Source organism: Carassius auratus, chromosome 18 (genome assembly GCF_003368295.1).
Source record: "Carassius auratus strain Wakin chromosome 18, ASM336829v1, whole genome shotgun sequence".
NCBI lineage: Eukaryota > Metazoa > Chordata > Actinopteri > Cypriniformes > Cyprinidae > Carassius > Carassius auratus.
The window spans coordinates 12,735,188-12,759,390 of NC_039260.1; the positions used below are offsets into that span (position 1 = coordinate 12,735,188).

Sequence of the window (24,203 nt, forward strand, 5' to 3'; positions counted from 1 at the left end):
AGAGTTTCCGCCAAACTCAGACCAATGCCATAACCGCTAGTTATTGTCCCTGCTGTAAAATCATTTATACATTAAAAGGATATTCTTCAAAGATTGTTTTCAGGATGGGTCTGTCAGTTAAATTACATATTTTTATGACAGAAGGGAAAAATGCCATGTTTCCTCCCTTTTTATTGTCTTGATTTTCCGAAGAAAGTCAATATACCACATCCTAAAACATGTATTGGATTTTGTGTTTTATAGCTTTATGGAACGGAAATATGGTAATAAAAAGCATTATTTTATGTATCACACACACACATATGGGCTTAATCTGCAAGATGAACATTAAAGTTATGCAACTCTAAGCTATAATAAGTTTCAGATTTAGATCCATGCATGAAAGTGTTTTTAGAATAGCTGTGCATGAGCTCATTTTCAAGTCTAGCTACACCTGTCTGAGCCTCTTGGGTTATAGGGTTAGTCTTTTTTTTTTTTTTTACCTGTGAAGTGTTAATACCGAACACATTTTCATTTTCAATAAAAGTGTCTCCCCAAAATTTGTATTTCACATACAACATTAACGTAGTTTCTATCACTATATAAGAGCTGGACCTGATCAACGCAAACAATCAATAATGGAGTCACGTATTGTTTTGACAATCCTGCCATCCACTGGTCAAATGCGAAAATGTTTATTATTATTATTATTATTATTATTATTATTATTCATAAATTGTGCGATCGACTTGAGCAGGATTATTCGTTCAAAAAGAGCAAAAATTTGACTAAAAGGGTAAAGATTAAATGAAAACTCAAGGCATTACAACTATTTTCAAATACATTTAAAGTTTCTGGAGCTGCACTTTCTGAAAATTTGAAACGGTAATTAATAAATCTAATTGTCTGCTGAGAAAAAAAGTTGGAAGCAGCTGGTTTAGCTGGTCTCTCAGCCTCACCAGCTGAGGAGTGGCCAAAACCCCTCTAAAACCAGCCTGTTGACCAGCTAAGACCAGGCTGGATGTCCAGCTAAAACCAGCTGTTTTTAGAACTAAGTATAAGTACTAATATAAGTGCTCAAGAGGGTACAATATTCTAAGGGGAAAAACAGTTCCTAGTATGCCTTTAATATGTGACAATGTTCCAAGGTCATACTGTTTAATTCAATAGCTCCAGGCCAGTTTCGATTTCTACTGTTGTATATGCTGACAAAATCTAAAGCTGGAGGGAGGTTAAAGCTCATTATTAAAGCATATATTATCTAAACATAAAAAAAAGAAAGAAATTGAATGGCAGTTGCAATAATTGTACATTTCCTTTATTCCAAAAAGATAACGATGCAAGTCCATAACAATAACATCTTTCAATAAAATATTCACACACACATTTAAAAAGTACATTAACATCCCTTCAGAGGCGTTATGTATACCACTGGCAGACAACTGAAGGATATGACTTCTAATCGCATGGCAACACAATTCTCATCAGGAGACGTGAATAACAAATGATTCATGTTTGGCATTTGCCATCATCATATTTAACTGGGCGAGTGTTAAGAGGGATGAGAGCTCGCGTTTTAATGAGAGAAACAGAACATACAGTAACAGCCATGTCTATACTGAATAACTAGGACTGATTTGGTTCTGTCAAAGAAAAAATATCTACAGGACAGCGAGAGGAAAGGGTTGTACTGGGATTTGAACTATGAGCTGTTTAGATTTAAGACTACAGAAAGAGATGAAATCAAACTGGATTGTAAAAGAAACAGTCTCTTCCAGAGCTGGTCCTTGGTACTTCATGACCTTTTTTGAGCCATGTATAGCAGAGCTTTGGAATTGGGTAATTGAGTTCAATGCAAACCTAATTAAACCCTGCAAGTAACTGCTACTTTTGTCCTCATATTGTACATAAACACACACTTTTTTTCTATCACATATGAAAACAACCAGCAGCACTGTAGCCTCAATATGAAACATTTAACAACAGATATTTACCGTATAAGTTCTTGCTAAACATATTCCTTACTTCCATATAGCCAATCGACTTTTTTTCCCCAATATCTATATAACTTCAAGTTATTCTAACGTTATAAAGTGTTTTCAATTCTATTATGCTTTTAATGGGAGTTGTCACTGTTGTACTAATGGACACAGTCTAAAATAATAGCAAATCCACAAGGAAAAGTCTAACTACATGCACACGGCTCATTTTGATTTCGCAGTTTGTACAAGATACAAGATCATTTCTGGACTGAAAAACTCAGACAATAAGCATGCAAGTTATACAACAAACCTAAAAAAAAAAAAAGAAAGAAAAAAAATTGAAATTAACTAATGCAAAAACGTTTGGGCAGGCAAATAAATAAGCGTAATCAACAGAAAAATATGTACAGATCATTTGAAGAATACAAACACCTGGCAGTGTGCTGACATGAGGAATGCCTGTGCAGTTCAGCATTAAAAGGCAATATTAGGGGGAAAAACAGTGTGGGGAAAATACTGCTACATTGCTTCTTAAAATGAATGAAACATGTCCTTGTGCTACACAACCATGTTCTGTGGCAATACTAGACAAAAAAAGGTGTTTCTGACATTTTAATGAAACAAACTTGACACTAAGAAAAAAAATGGATAGAGTTGTTATCTTTAATATGAATGATTAGTTCAAACCCATTTCCTGAAGTTCCTGAAACAGTCCATGCACCAACAAACTGAACAAATGAACCGGTTGCATCTGTCATCAATAAAGTACAATTATGCTTTTCTTAACCATTCCCATCATTCAACGTAGAGCAGGTTGTTCCTAGTTTAGTAATATAGCAGTGATACAAAACACACCAATCAGGAAGAATGTTTTTACTGCTCAAATACTGAATGACTGCATGTAAAAACACACAATCTAGTGTTTGCTAGCCACCTTCACGCACGTCACATGACTAGGAGCTCACTGGCATTATTACATGAATGATTTACAGTTTTGTTGATACCTTAGCTAGCAGTCCAAGCTCGGCTACGGAGTGCAATACTTTACACGATAAACGGTGAATGAGGAGGGCTACACTGCGACTGCACTAGCTGAAATAAAAAAAAATCTATTCATTGGACCATATTGTGAGTGTTTCCCAAGAAGAAGAAAAAAACAAACAGAAAGAGATGGAGTTGCTCACACTAAAGGCAAACCCCTGTGTTGTGTGTAAGCTGGAATTAAAATAAAGGCTTTGGGATTGGCGTAGGCCTTGCGGTAAGACTCAACGCCGGGTGAACAGGTTGATGTTGTGGTTCAACGCTTCTGATGGAAACTCCAGCCCAGTGGCCCGTCACTCAACTCCCCAAGCACCAGGTGTGTCAGGACGTTGCTCGCGGGGCTCTCAGATCTTCTTGGGCCGGCGTCCCAGATGGTAGTAGTAGGACAGTGTGACAGTGAGGAAGAATATGCGACTGAGGAGGAGGAGGATGGCAGCATTTGGTAAAGAGTCCAGTTCCACCAGAGTGATGGAGGTCACTGCAACATAGTGAAGCGGAGATATACGGGACAGTTTAGAGGAAACACATGGTAAAATGTATTCTAAATATCACAATGACTAATTCGATTTTAGGTCCGTGCTTAGAATAAACAGATGATATTTTCCACTGGTGAGGAGTCTAATATCTTTATCCTTATAGTTATCGGTTTTGGTGTGAATTTTTTTTTTTTTTTTTTTTTTTTGCTTACCAAAGCTGCATTTATTTAATCAAAATACAGTAAAATATAGTATTGTGAAATAATATTTTGATTTGAAATAACCTATAATTAGTACTTATAATAATATTTTATATTAATTAGAAATTAATTTTACTTAAAATGTTTTAACCAATTGCATATATGCAATAAGCCATAGACAATGTATGTACTTGAATGGATCTGTTTATAGACCATAACCACTAGAGGGCAGTGGCATCATGATAGTACACGGTCCATCTAGAGATGACAAGACACTGCGAGCATTAGACTCTAGACTCTTACAATACAAACCTAAAAACTGGATGGCAAAGTAGCAGGCCTCACTAAGTAACGTCCACTGGATGATAACCTTCTCAGCAGTGTACAAGCCATTCCACATGATCAGAGAAAGACCTGTCAAAAAGAAAGCAAATGAATGAGGAAGTACGTGTACACTATCATTCAAAAGTTTAGGGTCAGTAAGATCTTGTTGACTTCTATTGTATGAAACTGACCAAAAGTGACAGTCAAGGCATTTATAATGCTGCAAAAGATTCTTTTGAAGTTTATATTCATCAAAGAATCCAGAAAAAAAGTATTATGGTTTCCAAATAAATATTAAGCAGCACGACTGTTTTCAACATTGATAATGAGAAGAAATATGTCTTAAGCGACGCTTCATGCTTTCTGAAGGATCATGTGTCACTAAAGACTGAAGTAATGGCTGCTGAAATTCAGCATTGCCATGAGGAATAAATTACATTTGCAAATATATGAACACATAAAACTTTCTGATCAAATAAATGCAGCCTCGGTAAGAATAACAGACTTTTGACCCCAAACTTTTGAACAGGAGAGCAAGTAAACAAGAACATCTAAGCTAAACATTACAATGTGCCACCACATTTATTGACCTGCATCAAGTATACAAACTATCAGGATTGTAGGTTATATATATATTAAAGACAAATTACTCTTTAAATACTATATTTTCCCTACAAGTAATTTCAAATCACTTTAGTTCATTTTCCAAGTTTAAACCAATGAATAGCCTAAATGTAGTGAATTTTAGACATGTAAAATAAAAAGAGAAAATGTTGAGTGAGATGACACAAATGTTCACTGTTCCAGTGAACTACACTTAATTAAAGGTAACTTATCACCAAGGGGCTTGAGACATAAAATGTTCACCTGGAGACACCAGAGAACAGCGGCTGACACATGCTGACAGATTTAATTACCAGGAGAATTAAATGAGTGATATATATATATATATATATATATATATATATATATATATATATATATATATATAATTATATAAAAAAAACATCTCATCCATTTAATTTCTGAGGGCAAGATTTGAAAAGGGAGCAGGTATAGAGAGGAATAATTGCAATACTAATTCGTGCAAATTCGTTGTCTGCAGTGGGCCAGAAAGAGGCCGATTTAATGTGCAATTAAATGAATGAGCAGCGGAGAGCGTGCCGGCCCTCAGGGAATATTTCCTCCTCGCTTCTCTTCACAATCCACTGGCTGACTGGCCATTAACTCACATAACAAACACAAAAACACATCCTAAGAGCCCCTCGAGAAGAAGAGTAAAAAGACACATAGAGGAGTTTGTTTATAGCCCATCAATAGACGCGCTTACCACATGACAACCTCTAATTAAGAGTGTAAGAGATCATTATGTTACGTTGCATTATTAAAACACAGAATGAAATGAATATGACTTACTGAGAATGGCCCCTCCATAGAGACGTATAGAGATGCTGGTGGCTGTCTGTTCTTGATCAAATACAACTTCATACAGCTGGTTAGGGAAGGCTAGAGCCTATAAATCACACATTTCAAATCAATTACTGATAGACTCGTTATGATACTAAAGATAAAGATTATGATACTGTATGAATCTTAAAGTACTGATACTTACCATAAGGGCCATGACTGTGAAAACCACAGCGGAGAAGAGGATCCACAATCTCAAGAAAGGAAAAACATCAAGAGTCAGTTAGAAAAGACGGCAAACTCTGGCAAACTTAATCTTCTAAGCAATGAGATCTAGTACATGGGTTCAAAAGTCTGAGGTGAATTATCTGGGATTGCATTTAAACCTGCTTAAAGAAACACCTGAATGTAAAATGAATAAATTATATTTTAGATTCTGACCAATTTTAGATCACTAATCAGATTGGGACATCTTTGGATCATCTTAAATCATGCTGGAGAACATAATCAGCAGGTTTTATTCAGAGCTGCTGTTGTTATAATAAAAGAGAGACAAACCACATACTAAGGCATTCTGAAATCCATGTTCATTTTGACTCTAATTGTTATGCTGATTGCAGATAATATACACAGCATCTTTCAAAAATTAGGGGTTGGTAAAAATACATACTTTTATTCAGCAGGGATCTATTGAATTGATCAAAAGTTAGACATTTAAAATATTACAAAAACTTATGTTTCAAATAAATGCTGTTCTTTTGAACTTTCTATTTATCAATACATCGTTAAAAAACTAACCACGGTTTCTATAAATATATTCAACTGTTTCTAGTAGTAGCAGCTGTAATAGTATAGTTTTTAAAGCCATGTCGGCAACTAAGGCTATTTTCATGGGTACAATGAATACAGTAAAATAAAAACTTAACAAAAAGAAAAAAAACACAGCAGTTAGGATAACATTTTATCATTTATGTATGACAAAAATAAAAAAATAAATCGCTTTCTGGTAAAATTTTACGAAACAAAGTGAGTTTATTAAATAGAAATGCCATCTACTGTATTTTCCGGACTATAAGTTGCACTTTTTTTTCATAGTTTGGCTGGTCCTGCAACTAGTCAGGTGCAACTTATTTATCAAAATTAATTTGACATGAACCGAGAGAAATGAACCAAGAGAAAACATTACTGTCTCCAGCCGCGAGAGGGCGCTCTATGCTGCTTTTTTTCTATGTTTTTTTCCTCATCATGACATATTTTTGGACTGATGCGACTTATACTCAGGTGCGACTTATATTCCGAAAAATACGTACTTGTATTAAAAGCAGGACAGTCCAATAAATATGCTTCACAACTGTTTACAACAATAAGAACAATTATATTTCTTGAAGACTTAATCAGCATATTAGAATGATTTCTGAAGGATCATGTGACACTGAAGTCTGGAGTAATGATGCTGAAAATTCTAATTTGCCATCACAGAAATGAATGACATTTTACAATATATTCAAATAGAAAACAGTTCTTTTGTAATGATATTTCACAATATGTTTTTACATAAGTTTTGATCAGCAGCCTATGTGAGCAGAAGATACTTCTTTTAAAAAACACTATAGAAATATTACCTACTTCAAACTCTTGGACAGTGGAGTAATTTAACATTTAAAAATGCATTTAATAGTGGTTTTAGATTTTTGGACCCCACTGTATATATTGTAGAAATGTGCTATGTTCTTGAATGCTGTAAAATTCTAATTGAGCTATAGAGACTTAACAAGTAACTCAGGTAATGCACATAAACTAAACGCTAATAATATCGCAGGGGATTCTTCTCACATAAACCATTTGCTTTAGTATCTAGAAACAGACAAGATGATATGCATAACTTAAACAGCGGGCTGAATTTATACAATTATCGAGCCGAGGTTTCAGCTGGTTCATCTGTGGCCTGTCAAAATAGCTGTGCTTTAATTAAAGGCCTGCTATTTTCTGCATTGGTGACCCGAGGCAGAACGTAATAAATGAGGTTTATATGAGCAAACTCCCCCGAGCACTGCGGTGTAGAGCGTGGCAGAACAGCACAGGGATGTTGTCTCACCTCAGTCCCACAGGCTCTCGAACCGCAAACTTGATCTCATTCCCCAGCATCTGACTGATCTGAGAGAGAAAAAGAGGAAGTGAGGAAAGGAGAAAGAGAAAGACACAAGGGAGACAAACACCACGCTCAGAATAATAAAAACAGGTAGTGACAATTCGGACAGAAACTTCCATTCATTCCCAAGCATGACAAATTGGTGCACGGCCGGTTGTCCACAGTTTTGTGGTGCGAATCATGAAGACATCTTTCATTTAAGTGAAGAAACCTGTCGGTAGCAAATTAGCGAATGCTGCCACCCACACTGTGTCTCTGATGAGTTCCACAGATTCACACATATTCAGGTTTATGGCTGTCATTCAATGCATCCACCTACTTCTTCATAGCTGTTAAACAAAGATGGCAACACTACAAGGAACTCAACGTGTTGGCAAACACAATTGTTTAATCACCTTTTTGGGAGGTGAGACTGTTCTATCATTAGAAGCATATCACGGGTGCCCATATGGCTGCTCAAAACAGTTGAAAAAAAAAAGAAAAGAAAAGAGCATTTATTGCTCCTAGGAGCATTTTGGTTTCTAAGGAAATCTTTTAGTTTAGAACCAAGTAACTAATCTGATTTTAACTATTTAATTTCCAGAGTAAAGAAAGATGCATGAAGCACAATTCACAAAGAAGAAACTCCTATGTGAAGATTCCTATTGGAATCACTCGATTTTACACAATATTTAATAGTCAGAGTAATAGAGTACTAGTCAATGTGGTGGATTTTCTCTAAAGTAAAAGTGTACATTCTCCAAGTAAAAAGGACATTATAACTGAAATATTCTAAATTACTTTCATCCAGTGAAATTTTCATTCAAAGTACACTATTGTTCAAAAGTTTGGAGTCTGTAAGGTCTGTAAGGGGTCAAACAGGATTTTTGATGAATATTAAGTTTAAAACTAATTAGAATAATTAGAAATCTTTGGTAGAATTATAAATGACTTTACTGTCACTTTTGACTAACTGTGCTCTCACTGATTACAAGTATTGATTTATTTTTTTATTGATAAAAAAAAAAAATCTTACTGACCTCAAATGACCGTGTATATGCTCAGCAAAACAGTCTGGGTAAAAATGAATGTAAATCTCAGAATTTCTTTTATATTTGGTTTGTGGCCTGAATGTTAAGACAGAGGTTAGTATCAGAGGCGTTTCCAGCTTTTTTTTTTACAGGCTATGGTCATGCAGCAGTCATCATCAGAGAAAACACCCTCTCCATGAAGAGCTAAGAGCTCTAGTTAGCCTAGAACCAACTATAACGGCTGCGCTGCGCATGTTCAGTGCTTTCTTATAAAATTTAGAATGATGTTTCAGAATTGTAATTTAAAGGACGTTTAAATAAAACGATGCAGACAAAAAAAGCTTCACATTTCAAATCAAAAGCTTCAAATATGAAAGCTTCCCGCAAAATGTGGGACAGTTGGTCCCCCTTTGGTAAGATTAAGCGGGTTTTTGATTTACACACGGTTTAATGTTTGTCGATGATCACTTTATTTTATATTTGAGTGAGTGAGCAATCTTCTTTCACTTGTTCAGCTTCTTCTCCTGTGTTTTTATCCGGAGGAGATTCGGTACTGGAAGATGCCAGTACAAGTGCTAACGTATAACGTTAGCCTATGGTAGTAATAACCAGCTAGTTAAACAAATAGGCCTACAGTGAAAGCCAGCCAGATGATGATCTTCAGACTTTAAGGATAAAAATCTTTCCGAAAAATTCCCAAAGTCTTGTTTTCTTCATTTTTCTTAAATTTTTGCTTTCCTGCTCGCTGACTGTCTCAGATGTTAACTCGCACTCTTGTGGTTGACTGTGCTAGCTCCTCCCCTACCTGCTGCATATTCAACAGAGAGGAAGAAACGGAGTAGCCCATAGGCTACCGACAGCAAAGAAATGTATTCTATAGGCCCCTTGGTTAGTAGACCAGCACCCCAGAATCACGATTGATTGCTCTTCTATAAATCTGTGCAAGAAAGAACCATTTTTAATTTGAGCCACATCTCCAGGTTTGCTGATTGATGACATTATAAATGCTGTGAGGGATATGAGCGGGAAATTGTGTTTCATTTATTCTCAGTGGTGCTCAGCGAATGCAGATAAAACAGCACACCTCCAGAATCCCACTCACTTTGCAGACAACCACAGAGTCAGTGCATCTGCATGGGCTTCCTTAAAAAGACTGAGAAATGAGACAGAATGGGAGCGCAACAGGGAGATAAGAAAGAGAAAAGCATTGTAAGAGACAGAATGGAGGCAGAGAGGTGGCTAAATAAGAATGCAGAGATAAAGAGAGAATGTACACTATGAGGACTGTGATCGCACAGGTCCCTGTGGATCCTGCCACAGTGATACAGCAGATGCTACAGCTGGGCTTCATACTAGGAAGTGCTAATGACTCGAAAATAAATTAGATTTGGTGACTGCCAGAATGCAGATGCCCAGAGCTGCCCAGACAATCAACACAATAGCACCAAAAGTAAACAAGAGACATAATAGGAATTGTTTTGTTACATCCAATACTGCTGTCACATAGCACGTATTTCAACTCATCCTCTGCTAAGGGACTGTTCAAGTTAATGAAATGACAGCACGATCCGATCCCACACTATCTTTCGAAGAGCAGACAGACAGGCTCATTTTATGGTTGAGAGTGTGAACATTGCTGAAAGAGCACAGGGTAAAATCATGATAGATGGTACATGACAGGACAGGAAGTTATTAAACTTTACACAGAATCTCAAAATCATTTTCCATTTTGAATAAATTAAAGTTAAAATAATTAGAAATTGTGCCAAAAATTAGAGACATTGTGACACTGATGGCCAGATTTTATTCTTCCACTGAAGCATTTCAAACTATTCTGGAATGCATGACGGTCAGGGGAATGGGTTGTTCAAAAGAAAACGGATTCTGAAATTAGATTACATCATTATTTTGATCATCACTTTGGTTTTGATCTGGGTCAGACCTTATGTACGCGCTGTTTAAAACCATTTAGCAGGATTGGGATACTGCAATCCAAAAAACCAAGGTGATCCTGATCTGAACAGAAAGGGAGGATTTTTTAGGAACAAAATGTTAATTGTTGAGGGGGATCATGAGCAGGGACAGACTGGGAGTAAAAATCGGCCCTGGATTTTCTCCCAAATAGGCCCACCACTGCTATCTTACAGTATTACAGCAATCCTATCACATTTATGGCAAATAACATAAAACCCATGATGACCCTGCTGACAAAAACAATAGAAACCATCAGAGAAATTTGAATGATTTGCACTACAAATACCATCGAAAACATTACAATCAACTTTTAAACATTAAAACCATTAAATAATGGTTTCGTGTGGTGAGGACATATTACATTAGGATTTAGTGACTTTAAAGGGGTCATATAATGCAATTAAAAATGTCCCTTTCTCTTTGGAGTGTTACCAGCTCATGCATAAAGAAGATCTTTAAAGTTACAAAAACTAAAGTCTCCAATCCAAAGGGATATTCTTAATAAAAGTTAAAGAGTCAATCATGCCTACCTAAAAATGCTCATTATACTGTCTTTTTAGACATTGGGTTGCGAATTGTGCCACGTAAACATAAAACCATGTCTGCATTTGTGATCGGAGAAACATCAAACAGCATGCGGTACTCTACATTCCTCAAAACTCACATTTAAAATTATCAGTGGCAAATATGAAAACGTACTTACAGACTGTGAGTCAGAAATTACCATCCTTGCAAAGGATACAAACAGCATTTAGGGTGAGTGCTTGATTGTCAGGTGCTGGAGCCACCTTCTGTAGAACTTAATGGCACTAGAGCTGGTGTCCTCAAACGTTAGTCTGGAGCCTTACAGTGGTTCTCCAACTCAGAAAGTCATAACAGTGTTAGAAGAATGTTGTCTGTGGTATATTTTCACGCAAAACAATAATAAATGCCGCAAATATCCCCACAAATTTTGTCATTTAGAAAAAAAAACAGAAAAAAAATCTGCGAATGCCTGGAGGGACTGATTACAATTTCCATTGAAACCAATACAATTTTCATTATAACCAGTAAAGCCTCTACAAATTATGTGATGGTTTCTTATTTTTTTCAACAGAGGATTTACATTTATTATTGTCTGAGCAAAAATACTTGAACTCTACATAAAAAGAACAGAATGCAAAATGTATAAGACAATGATAATCATAAACCTAGAATCTAGAAAACTTGAAACAACAGAATTCTTAAATTTGCGTATTCATATGTCTATCTGTATGTGCGTGTGTGTGTGTGTGTGTGTGTGTGTTGTTAATCGGTGCAATCACCTTATAGGCTACTTCATTTTCTCTATTTTCTTTATATCTCTCAAATAAACATTGTAGAATCACTGCTGTCTCTTTATGAATGAATGGAATATTCATGATAAATAGCAGTGGAAACTTGAACTGGGATTTTATAGTGCTATAAGTTACATGCTGTTTTTTTTTATATTTATTTTTTTTTATATATTGTTATACTGATAATATGCATTAAAGGGGGGGGGGGTGAAATGCTATTTCATGCATACTGAGTTTTTTACACTGTTAAAGAGCTGGATTCCCATGTTAAACATGGACAAAGTTTCAAAAATTAAGTTGTACGTTTGACGGAGTATTTCTGTTCCGAAAATACTACTTCCGGTTTGTCACAAGTTTCGCAAAGTTTTTTTCGAGTATGGCTCTGTGTGAAGTTAGATGGAGTGGAATTTCCTTATATGGGTCCTAGGTCACGTCTGCCGGAAGAGCGCGTGCTCCCGTATAGCAGAGCACTGAGAGCACAACAGACTTGACTGATCAGAGCGAGAGCGTCACGAAATGTCACAAAAGGAGTGTGTTTTTGGTTGCCAGGGCAAGACAACCCAGCACAGATTACCAAAAGAGAAACAGCATTAAGGGACCAGTGGATGGAGTTTATTTTTACAGAGCATCAACGGAGTTGTGCAAGTGTTTGTGTTTGTTCCCCTGCATTTCGAAGATGCTTGTTTTACAAACAAGGCCCAGTTTGACGACGGATTTGCGTATCGTTTATTTCTTAAGGATGACGCAATCCCAAAGAAAAAGGGTCACGATCGTGTGTTGGAACCGCAGGCGGTGAGTAAAACTGCTTCAAATATCTCTGCCTCCTTGTTAGTGCGTCCGCCTCCCCTGCCGGAGACCCGGGTTCGAGCCCTGCTCGGAGCGAGTCGTTGCTGCTGCTGTTGCTGCTCGCGTTCAATTTCAGCCTCTGAATCTGATTCTGGATCATAAATATATGCTGAATCTGACTGTTAGCCATGGTTTGTTTTGGATGGTTTTTTCTTCACAGTAATGTCACAGCTTCCAAACGCTCTCAACGCAAAAGCCTACTGGCGCTCGTGATTCTTTAGCTCCGCCCACACGTCACGCCTCCAGCCATTCGTGTTTTTCCGGGAAAAATCGGGACAGATTATCTTTCTCTTATGAATATAATAAAACTAAAGACTTTTTGGAGTTATGAAGGATGCAGTACTACTCTATAGGTACTCAAGATTAACAGGATGTTGAGTGAAAACGAGCATTTCACCCCCCTTTAAGAAATCTAAGATGAAAAACTGCAGGCAGATATACCATGGAGTAATCAGTGAACTTATAATAACTGGAGGACTAACCCAAACCAGGGAAGCAATGTAATTACCTGCATTACCAAAAATAAAAAAAGATCCCCATTAGTAAAAGCCTGCTCATATGGAAAACACTATAGTCTGTATCTGCTTTAAAAAATACTTTCTTAATAATTTTAAACATTTATCTTAAACATGATTTTAAACATGAGCTAGACAAACAGGTTACAAACAGTACATCACTGTTGGACAGAATTCTTGTATGTACAAAACTGCTCCTTTTAGGAAATGTAAAAATACTGTAGTCGATATAGGTAACACAAGTTGCTATTGTGGTTTTACGTGTGGTCAGACACTTTCATGTTCCATTATATAATTAATATTTTACCATGCTTAATTTTATTCAAGCTTAAATGGAGTTTTTCACCAGAGAATGTTCTGTGCACCACTAGAATGGCTTTGACTGAGGCATCCTATAACAGTATCTTTTTATCAACTTTCAGGTTAAAAGTGTTTTTTGTTTGTCTGTTTGTTTTACAGCTATGTGGACGCAAACGCTATTTAAGACTGGGCTATGGCAAGATGGCAAATGCTAGATTAAGATACTCTTCTCCGCTTCAAAAATACATAAAACATAAGTTAATTCAAACAACCAGTTGCCGTTGAATTTTTAAACAAGCAGAGACCGTCTCTAAACTCTCCATGTGGTACTTAATTCAAGATAAGGTTTTGCTGACAGTTTCAGAGTTTAATGCCGAGCTTTTTTAATACTTTTCATGTGTTAAATATTTGCCAAACCAAAAGAGAGACATACAGTTTGACCATATTTCACAAAGAAAAGTGGTAACTGTCTTTTACAAAAAAAAACTGAGGCCAAATTTAAAATTATTTGCAAACTACAAAGATTACAAGAAGCTACACAGAGTCACATCACTCGACAGAAACTGCAGCTTTCAGGTCAGAGGTGATCAACTGTAGTCATAATAGATTAAACTAAACTAAATTAAATCCAATCCCGTTTTTGCTGTTGTATTTCATTACGATTCACTGCAGCAAAGATTTTAAGCTCTAATGTGTACTTTACCAACTGGCTAACTGCAAATTGCATTTTATCTGGTGGATGGTTCTGTGACGGGCATCTTATCTGAACTTATTTGAGGCAGCCGAGACCTTTCTAAACTAGCCCAAATATTTCAATATGCTGGCTGCATTGGCCCCTGCAAAAAATTCTCAGCGAGTGCCGACATCCTGATTAGAGGCTACTGCAGGTCAGACTCTGAACGCAGAAGATAAAAGCAAGGCATAGCAATGAGAGTGATCTCATGGGAGCTATTACCAAAGCCCAGGTCCACTTTTGTGAAAGACATGTAAACAAAAGTTGCTCTTATGAAGATGAGGTCAAAACTGAGCTCAATGTATTCGTTATCACATCTCTACACTGCTCTGTCTCTTTCTACTGTTGTCAAAACTATTGCTACTTACAGATGCTGCTTTCATTCAGATGCTTTGCGGGTCATTTACACCAAAAGACCATGCACAAATAAAAACAGTGCTTCACTAGGTGTGTATCATGTGATTGTGCATGTGTTCGGACATGTTTGTCTGTTTGGTCTCTGTTGTGCAATTACTGAATCATGCATCTGTACAGTCATTCTAGCATGCGTGGTTTTCACAGGAACAGACCCTTCTCCAGGAAGCAGACCTGAATCATGAGCGTGAGACGCATTTAGCAAGACTAATAATGCCGAGTAGTGTGGCACAGGGCAGAGAGAAGGCAGGAAGAGGAAGAAATAAACAATGTTGTTTTGGTGGGAATAATCCGGTCTGTGTGACCGCTTGCTCCTTCATCCTTCATCAAGCACCGGCACATGCGTGAAGGAAATGTTTGCAATGCAGGGAAAGGAAAGCAACAGAAACTCTACTGTAAATCTGTCATTGGAGGGATGTGACTCATCTTAACGACTAATCTTATTACCAACAAAACAAATCGATATTCAAAAATGCTCTTTATTAAAAGAACAGTAAACGCAGAAAATAAATATTGATGTTCCAGAAAGATATTTTGATTAAGGTTAGCTTGACTAGAGGTTCATTTAAACCACAAGTAGCTTGTAGCTTAGCAAACACTTGATGGATCTACAGCTGTGCAAATCTTTCATTCCAATCTCTGCAAATGAAAGATGCCTAAATCATACAATTCCTTTTCAAATTATACTGAATAGCCACAGTGTGTTTACCAGAAATACTTCTAAATGGCCTTGTTATTTCCTACAAAGCCCTTACATCAGTAAAATAACCACAGAGTTGAATCAGACGTGTTGAAAGGGGAAGCACAGGACGGGGTCCTTACCACAGCTCCCCTAATGTAAAAAAGTAACCCTAACGTCTCCAAACAAACTAAGACACTTCACTCTTTACTGTATACAGGAAACTCAACCCATGGAGAAAACAACAGCCGTTTCCCCATGTCACGCTCGCTTTCCTGTGGGTGTGCAGCTTGAGGATGACTGAAAAGTAAAATGGAGTGCTTCCTTCTTTTATTTTTAGTTGCAAATGGGTTCATCGTTCTCTCTCACAAAACAGATCAACAATTTTCTAGCTCAGCGGCGAGGACAAGCAACCTCAGATAAGGGTACAAGCATTTTTGACAAGCGCTTTCTGAACATGACTTTTATACAGTATGGACGAATTTCATATCCACTAGAGATGCTGGATTACTTTGGGCACTAAGTGCAGATCTAATCTCTGGATAAAGCTATCCAAGTACAAGCAAAACAAGAACAAATGAAATCAGAACAGGTTTTACCTGCTTTATAGCAATAGCAGTAATCAGATAACAATACATATGACATTTTTGTGACAAGAACATTGTTTTCAAGAGCTGCCGTTTTATAATGAAATGATTCTTGAGGTGCACATGCAATGTTAGTAGTTTTTTTTTTTTTTTACATCAAAAATGCCATAATTTATAAATAAAATATGCCTTTAGGAACACTCTGTTTAAATTGATATTAGTTTTTAAGACTTAAATGTTTTCAGCATTGACTGGGTACCATTTTTTGCATATGAAATAAGTATGTAGACCCATTACAGCTGCCAAGATGAACTAATCATGGAAAATCTTTGATCAAGGCGTCATACTCTCATTTACTCTCATTGCATAAAAGTTTCCAGCTCTGAGCATTTTTAGTCGATCACAGTATCATTTGTGTTGCAATTATCAACCTATTGCAACACAAATGATTTCATCATAACAAACACATTGCAGCTACAATACTGTATATCTCATTGAGCAGTGTAGACAGCATCATTTATCAAAACAGAGGTTTTGTTGTGCAGAACTCAAGTCGTTCACACTGAACTAGAACTGACTGATAGCTCCAGTGATTAAAAAGGAAACGTTTTTTAATAAATTTCTATATATAATTTGATCAGAATTTAAATAACAGGTCATTTTGATTAAAGATTTTGCAACAAGAATGTCTGACTGTAAAAAAAAAATATAATAATACTGCAGGTTACAGATTACTTATTAGAACTAACACGCATACAAATGTGTGTGTGTGTGTGCAAGTAAAATAAGATTAAAAACATTATTTTGACAATTGCAAATGCACTTCCCTGGTGATAAGTAAATATTTTTCTCTTATGGCAAATAGATTATTTAAGCTGATTTGCTTTCAAAAACTGCAGGGCACAAAATCTTTTGTTCACAAAACAAATGATTAATTGTGTTTTGTTGCTGTAATTCAAAGAATATTTAATGTATCATGAGTTCTCGAAGGAAAAAAATGCATTCTAAAACGGATCCACAGATGCACTGAGACAGACAAGTCATGACAGATGTTTTCTTTAGCAGACAGTTTGTATCCATCTGCTAGAAATGTTGCATGTCAGTTACATCAGCAACAGTCAGGTGGTTCTTACAATCTGACATTGGCATATATTATTATCTACTGGCAAATAACATTTTATTGATTCAACCAGGACAATTTTTACATAATTTGGAATTTTTGGACAGGAATTTTGTAAAACCCAGGGAACATACTGCTCAAGAAGTAATCGGTAAAATGAACCCAAAATAGAATCAGGCTACATTAAAAAAAGAACAATTTTAAAAAGGCTAAACATCTAAATGAACCTTCATAAAAGTACAACCGAGAGAAAGCACATCAGATGAGCAAAAGATTGCATCATGTTTTTCTACAACTCTTATCACACACACTGACAATATGATTATGAATGCAAAACATTAATATATGTGTCAGCATGTGTAAGTTGTTATGCAAGTCACATGGAGCTTGGCAGAAGAAATAAATAAGGACGCAATAATGCAAGATACTGTACAAAGACTAACCTTTGACCTATGCACTTCTCCATCATCATCCTCTCCACCGACCCCCAGGATCTTGCGTGTTTTGAGTCGGCTCACCAGATCGGTCTGACTGTGTTTCTTCATCAGAGGTGGATGAGGTTTAGTGGCCATTCCAACAGTCTACAGACGAGAAGAGGAGTGTGAGAGCAAGATCAGATCTGATTTGTCACTACATGTTCACACATGTACTGTTTGTGTGGCCACACACACTCCTGTGCAATGGGAATGGAGTTCTCATTCTTCTATTTATGAGATAAAATCTTTACTATGCACAATTCTCAAGAGCACCAGGCTGTCCTGACATAGCAGTGAACCCCCAATGAGGCAGCAGATTACTCAAGGGAACCAATTATATCTCTAAAAGGCAGCAAAAAGACATTACATAAGACAAAATAAGTCTTGACAAGTTGCACCGTTCTATTCAAATTAGGATAGGCTTCTATGAGAGAACTTGTGGGCACAAGCCACTGTGATTTTATATCTAGAAACTATGGCCTGTAATTTCCGGTTATTTGGACATTATTTCTCAGAATTGTGACACGCGAGGCCTTCAGATAGGCTGGTTGCTCAGACACTAGGGGTGGAACGCTACATTCGTACCGAACTGTCATGCATGTGGCCTTACAACGAATGTAGACAATTCACCCCCAATCCAGAAGGGGGCCCCCGCAGCAATACAATACATAAAACAATAAAATTGTAAAATAAAATTCCATAACTTTTTAAAAAGGTTTTTAAGACTGGAAATTTTTGTTTTACTATTGCATGGCATTTCCATGTTATTCATGATCTTACAGAGCCTAAAAGCAACTAATGCATGCTGTCAATCACTTAAACTGCTGACCAATCAATGTGTTTGCACGAATGCTCTGTTGCCTCTCCCTCCTGTAATCACATGCCAAATCCGTTACCCCCGTTTTGTTCCGGGACCTCGCAATTTACAAATTAAGCACTTCATACAAGGAATGAATTGTCATATGGCAGAAATGTGTCAAATGGCAGAAAGCTACATCCTATTTGTCTTCTTTATTTTACAAAAGCAAAATGTTTTTGTTTTTTGTTTTTCTTTGGAAACGCAGCGCTATTTTGGTCTCTGTGCTACTGGCCCGAGGCTATTAGCCCTGCCCGGACCATTTTAAGCACTGGCTCGCATGGTCCGACAGTGAAAAACCGGCTAATAATTAAACTGTTGTTGTTGTATCAGACACTTGCACTTAACATTAGGCTATTTGGAAAACAAGCTCAAATTGAGTTAAGGTTTTTGCCAGTGATTGAGGAGATCTGTTTTGTGTCTCAACAGAACGGCCTATGCACAGGATATTTAAAACATAAAAAAGTATTTTGGCTAGATGGCAAAAAACCTACTTCTCCAGTCTTCAAACACACAAAAACATTAGCCTTAACAGACGTAGTGATTGTGTAAAGAAAATTCAGTACTATTCAAACAGTTATCTGTTTACCCTTGCTTTGCGAATAAGCGGAGATCTGTCTCCTCCAGGTCAATCTGAGTGGAGGTTTCGAGGTTTCGAGTTTCGAGGTTTCGCTTAGAGCTTGAGGATCCAATGGCATTATAAAGTTTTACTGACAAGCTCTTTGGTTAAATATTTGTAAACCCCCCGATTTAAAATGATAATAATGAATTATAATAGATATATGAATTTGGGATAGCTTCAAAACCTAGGTATGCACCGAACCATGACATCTGTGTACCGTTCCACCCCTAACAGACACAAGTGTAGTCTTACTGGAAAAAGGACGTGAATGTCAGAAGTAGACCGTGCTTGGCCTGCAGGAACATCTCATGTGAATGAAAAAGGTGCAGGTTACCTGTAAGTGTAAATGGACTGTCTTGCAGTGTGTGTGCTGAAGTCACCAGCTTTGGTGTACTGGACAGCAGAAGTACAGATGGCAGGTGCTCCCTCAGCAGAGGGAGAGAGGAGAGTGGAGTCACAATCGATGAGGAAGAGGATGAAATACACCAGAGGCTCCAGCACTACTGAGCCTGGAGAAGGTCAGGAAGCTGCAAGAGCAAAAAGAAGGGCAGACTTTAAAAGGACAGCATCGTCAATGAGCTCTTCAAATGGCAGAATGTAGTAGTCTACAAAAAAAAAAAGTGAAGATGTGGTTAAAGATGTAGTTAGACCACCAGATATTTAAAACATAGAATTCTAAATTACAGATGATGCATAAATTAATAAACGAATCAAGCGCCGCAATACATTTTTAATCCTTTTTGGCCACTCTGTCTAAGACTGATGAAGCAAACCTACTGAAATCAACAGATCATGGATAAACAGATTACTAATTTAAAAGTTTAAAATATAATTTAAAAACAGTGTATAATAAATCCATGAATCAGGAATAATGTTTTAAGTTGTCTGCTGTCTAATGTATGCACACAGAACAGAGTATATATAATAAAGCTATACACTGCTGTTTAAAAGATTTGGGGTTACAATATTTTTCATTAATTTGATCAGAAGTGACATTTCTTACAAAAGAAAATTTTTTTTAAAAATAAATAAAATATATATATATATATATTTCAAATACATGATGTTCACGCCATTTCAAGATCTTATGAATTAATAATCCAGAAAACAATAATGGTTTCCACAAAAATAGTAAGTTGCACAAATGTTTTCAACAATTTCAGCAAATAATGTGAAATGTTTTTTTGAGCACCAAGTCATCACATTACAATGATTTCTGAAGGATCGTGTGGCACTGAAGACTGGAGTAATTACTGCTGAAAATTTAGCTTTGCCATCACAGGAATATATGTATTTTTTAAATATAGCCTATTAGGATAGAAACGTTTTTTTTTTTTTTTTATAATATTTCACAATATTAAAGATTTACTGAGATTTTGATCAAATATGTGCAGCATTGTGTTTATATATAATACAAATAATATATAATAACAATATACTTATATATTAGGGCCGGGACTTTAACGTGTTAATTGAGATTAATTAATTACACAAAAAATAACGCGTTAATTAAGATTAATTAATTACACAAAAAAATTTCCCCGCGTTTTTTATAACTTATTTTTGCACCGCGGTACGTTTCTGACTGGATGAGTTTCGGTGGACCGATTATACTGGAGCACCAACTAGCGTTCGCATATCACCGCAGCAGCACATCGAGCCTCGAGGATCACCTCAACGCAAAACATATAGCAGCTTTTTTTTTCTCCCAAATTCAGTTTTATTTTTATCATTATGAAAATGAATAAATAAATAATTTCTCTGATAAATATTCCTAATTTGAATAATTGTATTATTAGTATAATAGTATCATTACATTAAGATATTTCTCTTACAGTTTCAAGTTAAACCAAACTTTTATTTTAATGGGTTGCTGTGGACCTTTAATGACGACAGATTTTCTCAAAATAAATGGTAAAATGCTCATGAAGTGACTTTCAGATCAGTTCTACAGATTATGTTCACGTGTTCGTGTACTCCTATATTGAGGCAGAGGCTGAAAACGTGCACGCTTGGTATTGGAACAGCAAAGACAAAATATCTTTCTCTACTGTGGATTCAAGACATTTGCAAATATGATTAAAAGATGAATATGTGACAAAACTACAGAATGTCACTTTTTATTATTAGGTCTTTTGACACACTTGTTTCAGCAATTAAAAAGGACAGCACTTTTAAAGTTCATCTCACTATTTGATGTGAGCATAAGTATTGGAACAGTTGAATTCAAGGCAGATGTAAAAGATTAAAAGCTAATATTTAGTTGCAGACCCCCCTTGCATGCAATCAGAGCAGTGAGTCTGCAACCCATAGACATCACCAGACTCTTGGTCTTATGATTTGAAATGGTTTTCTCCATCCTTTAGTGCAGCCAGTTCCAACCGTTGCTTGTTTTGGGGAGTTTCTGTCTTTCGTCTCTTCTTCAGATGGTGAAATTAATAGTTCAATCGGATTTTAATCTGGAGATTGATTTGGGCAATCTAAGACTTTACATTTCTTTGCCCTGATAAAGTGTTTGACTGAACTGGCAGGGTGATTTGGGTCATTGTCCGGATCCAACATGAAGTGCTTTCTAATGAGTTGGGTGGCATTTTCTTGAATATTGGTAGCCAAGATGATTCTGTACCCTTCCAAATTCATTCTGCTACTGCCATCATACATTAAGTCATCATTAAACTCAAGAGGTAATGTTCTAGAGACAGCCATGCATGCCCATGCCATGACATCACCTCCACCAAGCTTTACAGATGAGCTTGTATGCTTAGGATAATTTGCAGTGTCATTTTTTCTCCACACTTTTGCTTTCCAATCACTTAGCTAAAGGTTAATCTTTGTCTCGTCGGTCCATCAACTCGGTTCCAAAACTCTGTAGCTCGCATTTGTGAAGAATCTTGCCTTTCTTTTTTTGGTGCGGATCAGAGGTTTGCATCTTGCTGTGTAGCTTCTGTAATTCTGTGTCAAATTCTCCTGTCAATCCTGGTGGATTGACAGAGCATCACCCCAGCTTTCTGGAGCTTGTTGGTGATTTTACAGACATGTATTTTAGGGTTCATTTTCAGTTTTTATGATTTGTCTGTCATCAACTACTGTTGTTTTTCTCAGCCGCCCGTAGTTTCCAAACTCTTGATTTCTCCATGCCCTTTGGTTTTCCTATAGTCCTAATTTAATTTCCTCTTTTCTTTTAGCATCCAAATTGCTTGCTTTTCTTTCAGAGTCGGCTTCCTCGTCTTCATCCTGGTTTGTGTGTGTCATCATCAAATGTAAGACTTAGAATGCAGAAGCAATGGATATAACTGATAAGACACATTCCCTGCTTTTAATATCTGAAGAATTAATGCAGCAACTGTTCAAATACTTATGCTCACATCAGATGAGTGCTGATCTGAAAAGTGCTTATCTTCTTAGCTGGTAAAACATCTTTGTGTTGAATCACCCATTAATAAAATGTGACATTCTGTAGTTTAGTCTGATATTAATCTTTTAATCAGATTTACAGATTTCTTGACTCCATAGCAAACAGAACAGTTTTGTATTTACTCCAATACTTATGGAGGGCACTGTAGGCAGTAAACAAAAATGTGTATCTGCACCATTCATTTTTTGCAACTTAATAGTCACAGACACTAGTCCATATAATATTTTAAGTGTACTGACCTGCTTCTGATTTATTCACCCCAAATTTGTCAAATTCCATGACATTCCAAATTAAAATCCATTTTTATACTGTCTTCCACAATTTCGTCTGCATTTTTATATCATAGATCCCCAAATATGAGCCTTTAAAAAACCCATATCAGATGATCATAACACACAGGGAGGGAAAAACTTCAAATGAGAGATGATGAAAAATTTGGGGCTAAATCCTGGTAGGAATAGTGGAAGATTTGTGTTGCCTTATTTATAAGTACATAAATGTATAATCTGCTAGGGCTGTAAATCTGAATTAATGAGCACAGATTCTCTCTTATAAGTGTGCTCTGCTGCCGTCAGCAGCGACTCTAGAGAGTTGTTTCACAGATTGATCATGTCCTTCTGATAACTAACGAATGATCACATAGCAAGACCTTCTAAACGCTGGGCTGCTCATAACTGACGAAGGGCAAAAGAATCGTGAAACATGCTCATCTGTCAACTTGTGGTGATACATTGTGACTGAAGACTTCAAATCCACAACAACAGTCACACTAAAGCTGCCAACTGTGTTGAACTGGTGATGCCTGTGAATCATTACTTCCTTAACTGTGCGATTCAGCATGTGTGTGACTTTAGCATCGCCAATAAGCGGGCATGCTTCAATCAATGTGCTGCAAATCACATACACGAGCCAGACGTTGCCATTCAAAAGCGTGGTTTCAATGCATTTCTCGACACGAGGCTGCTGGAGTGATGCTGATGCAGTTGCCTAGCAACCCCACAGATTGCGCATTTGGCACCCTCCCTCATTATTGAAAGTATATATTCTGTGATGAGGCTCTGTTCAACTTGACGCCTCACCCCATTGTTACCCTTCTGGCGGTCAAATCACGCCTTTGACGCAATTTAAAGATCTCGCAGCCATGTGTGAGTCTTGTCGGCTTTGAAGGCTCCATGTGATGAAATTTAAAAATGCAGCTACTGTGTATAGAATTCAGAAGCTAATGACATATGGAGGAAAGAAGCAAAGGCTTCATTGTTCATTACAGAAATCCCAAGCCTATGTTTCCACAAAGGCACTTCAAGAAGACTTCAGCCTTAGGTTGTGAATTTATAAGGGGTAATAAAATATTAATAAATGTTTTAAACAGCAACACAGTGGAACTGTGGGGAAAACAGACAAGTGTGCGCTTGTGTGAATGAATGAAAGAAATTCAGCTGCAGGACAACAACATTTCTCCTTAGCATCTGTGTCTTAGGGATATTAAACATGTATACAATCCCTAGCCTGAATATGTTAGGAACTGTATAACTGTACTTACACCATAGACAGTTTCATCAATAAACTTGAAGAACTGCCAGTCAAGCTGAATGAATTAAAGAAGTAAGCAATCATCATTAGCATTAATTAGCCTTCTGGTGTATGCATATTATTGCATGTGTAAGTCTGAGTCTAATAATCTTCCACAGCCCTTGCATTTTATATGTCTAATATGATAAACTGAGAGCCATTGCTGGTACAGTCATACAAGTATACACCTATGAACATACAAATGAATGCAAT

At 36.7% G+C, this 24,203-nt stretch overlaps 1 protein-coding gene across 2 annotated transcripts in view; it reads right to left on the reverse strand.

The window, feature by feature from the left end:
* Positions 1 to 1,275: 1,275 nt before the first annotated feature.
* Positions 1,276 to 24,203, reverse strand: part of LOC113118484 (tumor protein p53-inducible protein 11-like) — a 63,232-nt gene continuing 40,304 nt past the window's right edge. For both annotated transcript variants that reach the window (XM_026287697.1, XM_026287699.1), the window contains exons 2-8: positions 19,341 to 19,533; positions 17,496 to 17,633; positions 7,505 to 7,563; positions 5,615 to 5,663; positions 5,419 to 5,515; positions 3,991 to 4,092; positions 1,276 to 3,480 (exon numbers count right to left, since the gene is read on the reverse strand). In XM_026287697.1, coding sequence (XP_026143482.1) covers positions 3,347 to 3,480; positions 3,991 to 4,092; positions 5,419 to 5,515; positions 5,615 to 5,663; positions 7,505 to 7,563; positions 17,496 to 17,624 — 570 coding nt within the window. In that variant the 5' untranslated portion in view covers positions 17,625 to 17,633; positions 19,341 to 19,533 and the 3' untranslated portion in view covers positions 1,276 to 3,346. The remainder of the gene's footprint in view (positions 3,481 to 3,990; positions 4,093 to 5,418; positions 5,516 to 5,614; positions 5,664 to 7,504; positions 7,564 to 17,495; positions 17,634 to 19,340; positions 19,534 to 24,203) is intronic.